Source organism: Choloepus didactylus, chromosome 6, assembly GCF_015220235.1.
Source record: "Choloepus didactylus isolate mChoDid1 chromosome 6, mChoDid1.pri, whole genome shotgun sequence".
In the NCBI taxonomy this organism is placed as follows: domain Eukaryota; kingdom Metazoa; phylum Chordata; class Mammalia; order Pilosa; family Megalonychidae; genus Choloepus; species Choloepus didactylus.
In genome coordinates, this window is record NC_051312.1 from 44432357 (window position 1) to 44442919 (window position 10563).

The 10563-nt window shown below is 40.7% G+C and overlaps 1 protein-coding gene across 3 annotated transcripts in view; it reads left to right on the forward strand.

Annotated features, from left to right (window-relative positions):
• The window catches only part of SLC1A2 (solute carrier family 1 member 2), a 171927-nt gene that overhangs the window by 144981 nt on the left and 16383 nt on the right, over window positions 1–10563 (forward strand). For all 3 annotated transcript variants that reach the window (XM_037838851.1, XM_037838850.1, XM_037838848.1), the window contains exon 10: window positions 10329–10560. In XM_037838851.1, coding sequence (XP_037694779.1) covers window positions 10329–10560 — 232 coding nt within the window. The remainder of the gene's footprint in view (window positions 1–10328; window positions 10561–10563) is intronic.

Here is a 10563-nt window from a genome sequence, read left to right on the forward strand (position 1 = left end):
CCCCTTATCCCCCTTATTATTTATATAGCTTTTTTGTCATTGTTTTATTACTCATCTGCCCATACACTGGGTAAAGGAAGTGTCAGTTACCAGGTTTTCGCTACCACATGGTCACACGATAAAAGTGATATACAATTATCTTCAAGAATCAAGTCTACCAGATTACTGTTCATCAGACTCAGGTATTTCCTTCTAGATATTCTAATACAATAGAAACTAAAAAGGAATCTCTATATAATGTGTAAGAATAACCTCCAGATTAACCTCTCAACCCAATTTGAAATCTCTCAGTCACTGAAGCTTTATTTTGTTTCATTTCTTTTCCCCATTTGGTCAAGACGGCATTCTCAATCCCACGATGCAGGGCCAGGCTCATCCCTGTGAGTCATGTCCCACATGGGGGGGAGGGCAGTGAGTTTATTTGCAGAGTTGGCTAAGAGAGAGAGGCCACATCTGAGCAAAAAAACAGGTTCTCTGGGGGGTGACACTTAGGCCTAATTATTAGTAGGCTTAGCTTCTCCTTTGCAGGAATAAGTTTCATAAGGGCAAGCCCCAAGATTGAGGACTTGACTTATGAAATTGGGATTCCCTAATGCTTGCAGGGATTTCAGGAATTCCCCAGGTGAGAAAGTTTAATATTTCCACATTTTCTCCCAGTCCCCAGACTTTGCAAATTCTTTTTTATTTTCTGTCCAAAGTAATCTGGGATGCATCAAACACATGGTTACCTTTACTGGAGGGTCTCTATATCTTTATGACACATGATTTAGTGTCTAATGTCCTTTTCTTTCTATCTAAAGAGCTCCTTTTATCATTGTTTGTAGGTCAGGTCTAACGGTGATGAACTCCCTCAGCTTCTGTTTATGTAGGAATGTCTTAATCCCTCCCTCATTTTTGAAAGTCAGTCTCATCAGATATAAAATTCTTGGTTGGAAGGAGTATTTTATTTCAGCACTTTAAAATATTTTATACCACTGCCTGTTTGCCTCCACGGTTTCTGATGAGAAATTGGAATTTAATCTTATTGGGACTCCCTTATGCATAACCTGTTGCTTTTCTTTTACAGCTTTCAGAACTCACTCCTTGTCATTACCATTGGAAAGTGTGATTACTATGTGTCTGGGAATGTTTCTCTTTGAGTTTATCCTGTTTGGGGTTCATTAGGATTTTTAGATATGCATATTCATGTCTTTTGTTGAATTTGGGAAGTTTTCTGTCTTTATGTCTTTGATTATTCCTTCTTCTCCTCCTGGGATTCCCATAACACATATATTGACATATTTTGTTGGATTCCATTGGTCTCTTAGGCCCTGTTCACTTTTTTTCATTCTTTTTTCTTTTTGATCCTCAGTCTGAACCATTTCTCTCTTTGGGTTCACTGATTCTTTCTTCTGCCAGCTTCAATCTTCTTTTGAAATCCTCTAGAGAATTTTTCATGTCAGTTATTGTGGCCTTCAACTCTAGTATTTATTTTTGTTTCCTTTTTAAAAATTTCTCTTTATTAAGAGTCTCATATTGTTCCTTCATTGTTTTCCTGATATCCTTTAGCTCTTTCCCCTTGTTGCCCTTTATTTCTTTGAGCATATCAAAGATCATTTTTTAAAGTCTTTGTCAAGAATATCTGCTATTCTCTTGATGGTTTCTGAATTTTTATCTTGTTCATTTGGATTGACTGTCATTTCTTCTTTCTTTCTTTGTCTTGTAATCTTTTGCATATTGTACATTTTAATATTTCAATGTGTTATCTCTGGGATTTAGTCCCTGCACTGTCTGTTAAGTTTGTATATAGCTAGTGATATGATAGAGAATTCCTTGAGTGCCAAGAGCTAACCAATGCAAAAAAAAAAAAAAAAAAAAAAAAAAAAAAACTCCTTTCACCATCTTTGCAAATTGGCTCTGCACTGGCTGGTGCTCTCCTTCAGAAGTTTGCTCCCTATCAAGAATCAGCCAAAGAAGAAAGTGAAGTGCAAGGTTTTTCTGAGCTTGTGTCTTGTCCTGGGCTTGTTCTTGTTGCTCACTCATGGCCTTAGGAATCCCCCTTTAACAGGAATCCAGATGTCCCCTCTACTCCCTATGAAATAGACTTTCCTGCCCCCTGGGGTGCTCTATTAGTGTGTTAAAGCTGGTAATCCTTTACCCCAGGCTTTTTTTTTACTTAATTGTTTTTTTTTACTGCTTTAGTTTTCTGGAAGGTTCTTCTGTCTGCAAGGCAAGTTCTGGGAGGGCAAACCATAGATGAGTGTTTTGTTTTTTCAGTCTTTCAAGCTGACACCTGATAGATTGGTGCTGACATACACTCACCCCAGTATGCACAAAGGGGTTACTTTGCTCCCTCTGGAACAGGGCCAGGGACCTACAGTGGGAGTATAGGCTGGGGCAGGGGCTTGGGGGAGTAGCAAGGGTACCACAAGCTTCTCCAGCCATTTTTAAAGCTGCATTTTCTTGATTTGGCACTTGCTCAGTTGTTGCAACCATTTCACTTTTTTTTCTGGAGTATTAGGATGATGCCACTGCCAATTTTTGCTAGTTATTCAGATTCTCTTGGGGAATGGCACCCTGTAGCATCATTCACTGCCTTCTTGGTTGACCAGCTGCAGATATCTAAAAGGGCCCACACTGGCACATCTCTCTTGAACTGGGAGCCAGTACTCAGGAGAGGTGATGAATAGTTGGATCTGGCCACAGGGGAGAAAGTACAGCCAAAATAAAGTGAACACTAAGTGAACCTGTGGCCCAATTATCACATCAGACCCTGCTGATGAGGTCATTTCTAAGGGAACACTTTTTAACTGGGAGATTTATTAGAGATGGCACTTTTAATGAAGACTGGATGACTTCCTATTGTGTCCTTCTAAAAAGCCACTACCCAACTGGAGGGACTCTAAGGCTCCTGCATTAATATCCTGTCTGGAGGAATAAAGAAGTGGTTCTCCAACTTGAGTGTGAACCAGAATTGCCTGGAAGACTTTTTAAAACACAGATTACTGGGCACTGCCCCCAGAGTTTCAGATTCAGGAGTTCTGGGGTGGGACCTGAGAAAATGCCTGCTGAGGATGTAGCCTGGGAAGTTCATTCAAGAAGCACTGGACTAGGGAAAGGGAGTTCCCTGATTGTGGATATTTGAGCACCTCTATTTTTTTTAGCACTGGTTGACAGTTCATGCATCCATTTCAACAAAGACAGATTGCATGGATGCAGTATACTGATAACTAATATTTAGCAAATGCCCTTTCAGTGTCAGGCATTTTTCTAAGCATTTTGTGTGGAATTGTTTAAAAGTCACAGTAAATTATGAAGCAGCTAATAGAATTATCCCCATTTTACAGTTGAGGAAACTGAGGCTCAGAGAGAAGTAACTCACCCCAATTTAGTGGATATTTAATGGCTAAGCTGGGACTCTAACCCAGACAATCTGAGTGTTCCTTGGGTCTTCTAGACCTGCCAACCTGGTTCTTGTTTCTTTATTTGAGACATGTGCACACACACACATAACTGACTTAACCCCACTCCATATTTGATAGAAAAGAAAACCAATCCCTACCTCCCTATTTCTACCATATCTCTGAAGATTCTAGGAGCTTATGTTCTGCTTTGATTCCCACTTCCACTGAATTCTTCTCTTTTCTACATTTCACCTTTTCTCCAGTTTGTTCAACCCCAGCATGGAACGTGACCCCTTGTCAGCTAAGTCCTTCCCTCAAAGTGTACCTGACACAAGGCAGTGTAATTGCAAATCAAGAGGAAAAGGCAGGGTGGTGATAGCCTGCATAGCAAAATCACTTTTTAATATATCATAAAAGAAATGTGTTCACATGAGAAAACAAGGGGTGGGGAGCAAAGCTCAGGAGAGCTTTGAAATAAATAGAAAAATGCTTTCTTCAGCTACAATTGAATCATCTCAAGTCTTGTTTTCCTGAAGTAATCACCATTAATATTTTCAAGTAGCACAGAAAATAAAAATTGTAATATTAGTCAGCTCTTTAAAAATATCCTTCAGTGTTCCTACCGTTTTGGATCTCCCACCAGTTCTCTGGACCCCCCCCCCTCACTTCTGTACACAAAGCAATTTGGGCTGTGTTGTTTCTCCTCCATCTAGATCATGCCCTGGGACCTAACTTTTCACAACTAAAATATCCAGCCAGATGTTTAGGTAAACAAAAACTTTTCTCTCTCTATAGTTAATTTGCTTCTATCTCTTAAGCTAACAATCCTTTTCTGCCTCTTTTCCACCTCCCCCTACTACACTCCATGCCACAGGTGAATAAAACATGGTCCCAGGTCTCAAAGAGTTTACAGTCTAATAATGGAGACAGGTGTGGTCAAATAATCCCAACGGCGTGTGCTAGGTGCAGTTTGGTGGGAGCACAAAAGAGGGAGGGATCCACTCTGTTTTTACTTGGACTGATAAGAGTAATAATAATGAACAGCTTGAGGTTGAGCACTTACCTTGTGCCAGGCACTATGATAAGCCTTTATATACAAACTGTTTGCCAGAGAACCTCTCATATGACAAGTACGCAATACATGTTAGCACTTAGCATCTTCTCAATACCCTTGGAGGTGGGCAATACTTTACATATTTTACAAATGAGAAAACTGAGCTGGAAAGGTTCCCCCTTTTCAGGTGGAGGCAGGATTGCATCCCAGGTTTGACTACAAAGTTCACACTCTTGACCAATGCTTACATGGGTTCTCCTTCCCTTCCCTAACCCCATGTGGCTTTAGCCCATGGACTCCACCCTGTGCTCTAAAGACAGTCCCTCAGTCTGCTGCATTTTGAGAGGCAGACAAGTTGGTTTGTTTCTGTTAACATTAGGTTGAGTCATATGAAATTGCCAATACCTGAGCTTTTTGACTTAAGGAAATGGCAATTTCTTATGGTTCAACCATATAATGAACTAGGTGAATTCTGGGTGACCCTGCTCCCTGGGCTCTGTTCTTCTGTGAGAATCAGGAATTTCAGACAATCCCACCATCTTCCTGCCAGAGAATTTAGACTGAGAGATAGAAAAGAGAGAGGGTACCTTGTCAATTACCTTCTCTCAGGGAACCAGACCCAGTTACTCAGTGTGAAATAACTTAGTCAAGCCCTTCTCTTGTTATTGGTTTCTAGTGGCCCCAAAAGGACAGTCATGCCATCTGTAGTGAACTCATTAAATTAAAGACTCTGCTCAAGATTCTGCTCAAGGATAGTGTCAAACACTCTAAAATTCTTTTGACCAAATAGTCTAAAAGCTACCGAGGTCAGCATGACAAACAAGGTTTCCTGAGTGATCTGGACTTGTTATGAGAAAAAATGAAAATATTTGCCTGTAAAAAAACTTCCCACATGTGAAGCATGTTCAAGTTTTACAACCTCATAAATTCCCTTTTCCTGCTTTTGGCCAGAGTTGTACTTCCCCAGAGCTGGTCAGACATTCCCCTGGAGGCCTTAAGAGTGACCTGCGTCTCTGCGTTTTCAGAAAGGGAGATAGATATAGCAGCCATGATCTACCTACCAGCTGGGCACCACAGGAATTTCCGCAGTATGCTTTGTGCTGGAGGAACCTGGCATGGTAGGGTTCTAATATTTTGGTGTAACTCAGATGAACTTCTTGTTATCCAACAGATTGCCCCTGACTTCACGCCACTTCACTTTGAAACCCACCTTTATAAACTTGTGCTTTACCCCTTCTTTTCTGTAGTGATGTCCCTTCCACCTGAGGGAATGGCCTCCATCTCTGTCCTGCCTCTCATTCCCTCTTTTCTTCCTACGGACCTAGCACCATCAATTATTCCCTCTTCTCTGTATCCTCAATTTCTCTTTCTCTACTGCCTCCTTCCTTCTCATTAACATTTAAATGTTTCCAAGTCTTCTGCCTCTTAAAACAAAACAAAAGCAAACCAAGGCATCTTCACTGGATCTTTTGTCTCTCTCCATCTACCAGTCATTCTCCTCCCCTTTTCAGTCAAACTTCTTGCATTATACATAATGTTTTCATTCAATTATCAGTCCATGGTGAGCTGGATTCTGTCCCTGCCTCTGTGCTGAAATTGCCTGCACCAGGTCATCAGTAGCCTTCTTGTTGCTAAAACCAAGAGACATTTCTTTTCCTTATCTTACTTGGCCTCTTGGCAGTAATTGCTGTTGTTAAAATGGCACCCTCATTCTTGGAACATATACTGTTCTTCCCACCTCTGACCATTCCCTGTCCTATATGTTGGTTGACCTCAGCGTTCTGGATTAGATTGTCTGCCCTTCTCACTCTACAGACTGAGGTGAACTCAAACAGCCCCGCAGCATCCATGGCCATCTTTTTGTGATGACTCCAAATTCACTACCAGTAGCTCAGATGTCTTTCCTGATCTTCAGTCCATATTCCCAACCACTTCTGGGACATCTCTCCTTGGTGATGTCACAGGCCTCACAACCAACATGTTCAAACTGAAGCCAGAATCTTTCCCACCCTAACCAGTCACGCTCCCTTCTTATGGCGGCAATGTCCACTGGTTGCCCGAACCAGAAACCTGAGAGCAATCCTTGACTCTTTTCTCCCTTATTCCCCATGGTCAATCAGTCTTCAGGTCCTGTAATTTTGTCTCCTATGTATCTCTCAGATCTACCTATCTTCATACCTACCACATCCTCTAACTGAATTTCACTCTTTCAGTCTCACTCTTTTTCAGTCCATTCTTCATAATGGAGCAAGTGTGATCTTTCCCCTCAATGGTTCCTCATTTTCCTCATTCAGTTAAAGTCCAAACTCCTGAACTTGGCTTATGAGGCCATACATAATTTCCCTTGTTCTTACTTTCTGCCTCTCTCACTATACTTGTTAGCCATCTTGAATGCTCCTAAGTGCTACTGTCTCTTAGATTGCAAGTCCATTATTTCTCTCTTCCCTCTCGCTCATTATCTCATACTTATCCTATGGCTTGACTCAAGACACTACTACTCTAATCTTTTCCTGGGACCCAAGTATGGCTGAAGTATCCCACCTATGTAACACGTTAGCACCCAGGATGTATTCCCAATCAAGCATTTATATCACTCTAGTTGGAGAGACAGAAAGGTAAGGAGAGTGTGGGCTTCTTGCAAGGCAATGAATGGGGAAGGTCTTCGTCTTGTTCTTTTCTGTCTCTGCCCTGCACACATAGCTCGTAAGTGAATGAATTGATTAACAAAGAACACAGCAACTAATTAGAGTCTGCATTCTCTTCTTTGTACTTGGTCACTAACAGGTGTAAGAAAAAATGTTTTTATGCTCTTATGCACCTGCAACCTTTAATGAGTACTTAAGGCATGCTGAGGGCTTCTCTCATTTCATTTAACCATCACGACTACCTTGTGAGGTTGAGATTCGCCCCATTCTACATTTTACACTAAAGTCAGAAGTGATTTGCTCAAGGTGACAGAGTCAGAAGACCTGGGAAGATTTCAATTCTAGGTCGAGGGCCCTATTTGATTTGGCTTCAAATATCAGCCTACTTTGATTCTACCTGACTCTGTCTTCCATCCACTCTTATCCTGATGGCTGTTTCCATTGGCCAGTGTTCCCTGTCAAATTCAAAGTGATCTGAGGGTATGAAAAAGTTATGGGTAGTGAGTGAATGTAGAGAAACTCACCTAGAAATCCTATTCCAAAAACTTCATTCAGTGGCTGCTTCAGGAGAGTAGGGATTTGGTATCAAAGAAAGTCCAGGACTGAAGAAACAGGAGATTGTGAACATATATCACCATTTGAGTGAAAAGACTTTATTAAATTGAAAAAACATTAATTATTAAGTCTAGTGTTTTTTGCTTTTGTCCACATGATGGGGTATGACTGGGGGCTATCCCCAAAAGGGGAAGGAGCCAGCACATAATGAGTGTCAACTTCAGGTTGGGAACTGATTTTATCTTCCCCAAGTTCTATAAAGCAGGTATTTTGACTGCATGACAAAAATTCCCTTTGAGCAAGTCACCCAAATCACACAGTGACTGAACTAGATTTAAGATCAGGGTGTCTGATTCCCAGATGCTTTGCATCATGCAGCAGACTGTGGATTCTGGTGTCACACTGCCTGTGCTCAGCTTTGGCTCTCACTTTGCTAGGATGTATGACTTTGGGGAAGCCACTTGGACTCTCTAGTCCTCAGTTTTTTCATATGCTCAATGTGTGTTATAGCTTTTATAAAGTTGTGGTGAGGATTAAATAAGGTAGTATTTAGAAAGTATACTGTTACACAAAATAAGTACAATATAAAATATTAGCTATCATCATCATCCTTATCAGCATCACCTCTGGTCCCTCTACTTACCAATAAGGCATCAGTATTGGTCTTCAAGACTCTAGAATTCTTTGGAATTTAACAATTGGTCAAGGATACTGGGCACATGACTCAGGCCATAACTCAGGAGGGAGAGAAAGCATTGTTGAAAAGCTCCAAAGTAGAACACCACTATCTGATGGACAGATAACTTAGCTAGCTAGTTGGAATTCCTGCCATATGAATTAGTGTCCTGTATATAGGGCTTTTGTTTGCAGAGGGAAATAGTAGCTTGACTAGGCAATGTTTGGATGTTCTATCTAGGTGCTGGCAAAAATAATATTTTGAATTACTGCTATTAATGGTAATTATTATTAATAATTGTATAAGTACACAGCATATAATAATTAACCTTTTTTGAGCTCTTAAAGTGCTTTGTTATCTTCTTTAATCTTTACAACAATCCTTGCCTCATGGCAAGTTATAGATGAGGAAACTGAAGTTCACAGCTGTTAATATGATCAGGGTTGCTTAACAGATAAGGGGGAAAGTGGGCATTTGAATCCGAGTCAGGCTGCCTCCAGAGACCATGCTTTTCGTAACCATCATACCCTTATGTGAGGCTTCTTATCACTGTCCACCTCAAGTGCCTGACTTTGCAGATGAGCTCAAGGCCCAGTCTTCATTCTTGTACAGACTCTATCACCCCAAGGCAGATTCTCCAAAGAGCAAGGATGAGAAAGAGCATTCCCCTGTGGAAAGATGTCCCTGAGAGACAAAGTCATACTGATCTCTTTTTTTCATTGGCAGCAACTTTCTAGTTGGGAAAAAAAGGACTTCAGGGGCCATCCTAAAGAGATGGCCTTGCAAGAGAATCATTGTAGATTCCTCCAGTACAGCTTCATTACTGTTGTTCTCTAATGAGAAATCTATGATGATAACTATTAGAATCTATTTTAGGTCTTTATTCCAAGAACCAATTAAGAGTTCCACTGTGCCTGGAACTTTATCCTAGTATCCTTATATTATTTGAACTGAAATCTAGAATGTATGGAAGAGAATGTCTCAGCAGTATCTTTACCTAAACTTCTTCCCTTTTTTGTGATTTTCCAGCATCCTTCCCTTTAGGACTTTGAGTATCTAGTATACCTGGCCAAGAGGACTCTTCACATTGATTTGGCTTGAACATACTGGATGAGAGGACAGACTCACTCTTAAGAACTTGATTAGCTTTCTGATGCCAACCTTCTGAGAGCGTTATCAACCATCAAATTGTTTTTTTCCAAATAAGAACTCCAGACGCAAGATTTGAAAAAAAGATTTTCTAAATAATTCCTGGCTCAAGAGGCACTCTAGAAGATTTAATTTTTTTTAAGTTAATAGAGAGAGCAAGATAAAGTATTTTAGGTCTTTCTGGACACATAGTTTCATTGTGCCTATTGGTCAGTGAGAAAATTATGGCGGATTCTTTGTCTAACGGCTACGGGTGGGGGTGGGGAGTTGGGGTGCAAGGCGAAAGCAGGATGAATTTTGATCCTTCCAGAAAGATGAATTGTCTATTATGGGAGAATCCACAGGTTAGTCTTTCTAGTAGAACTAATAAATAAAGTAAGTGGAGAGAGTCTGGAGTCTGCAAAGAACAGTTTAAATAAGGAGGAATTGCTAGACATAACTAAGAGTGTCTGGAGCCTGGGTACTAATTATGAGATTTGGACACATTTTTTTTCCTCTAATTCATCCCCTCCTACTCCACTTCTCTTCCTCCTCCTTCTCCTTCTCCTTTTTTATTTATTTTTTTTTTTGCTATGGTTTATTGAGTACCAACTATTCATCAGAAATTATGATGATCACTTTACAAACATTATGTCATTTAATTTTCACACAAACCTATGAAAGAAGTATCATTATTATCGCCAGTTGACATACAAGGAAATCAAGGTTCATAAAGATTCTGTAAGTTGCCCTGCATCAGGCAGAGGGCAAAAGGGGGAGCCAGAACCGAACCCCAGGTGTATCTGATTTGAGACCTGAGAGCTTTACTTCTCAACCACCACATCACACTGCTTCCTCATTCAGCTTTTCCCTTTCTTTTTCCCCAGGGACAGGATGAGAACGTCAGTCAATGTCGTGGGTGACTCTTTTGGAGCTGGAATTGTCTATCACCTCTCCAAGTCTGAGCTGGATTCCCTTGACTCCCAGCACCAAGTGCATGAAGATATTGAAATGACCAAGACTCAATCAATTTATGATGACATGAAGAACCATAGGGAAAGCAACTCTAATCAATGCGTCTATGCTGCACACAACTCTGTCATAGTAGATGAGTGCAAGGTA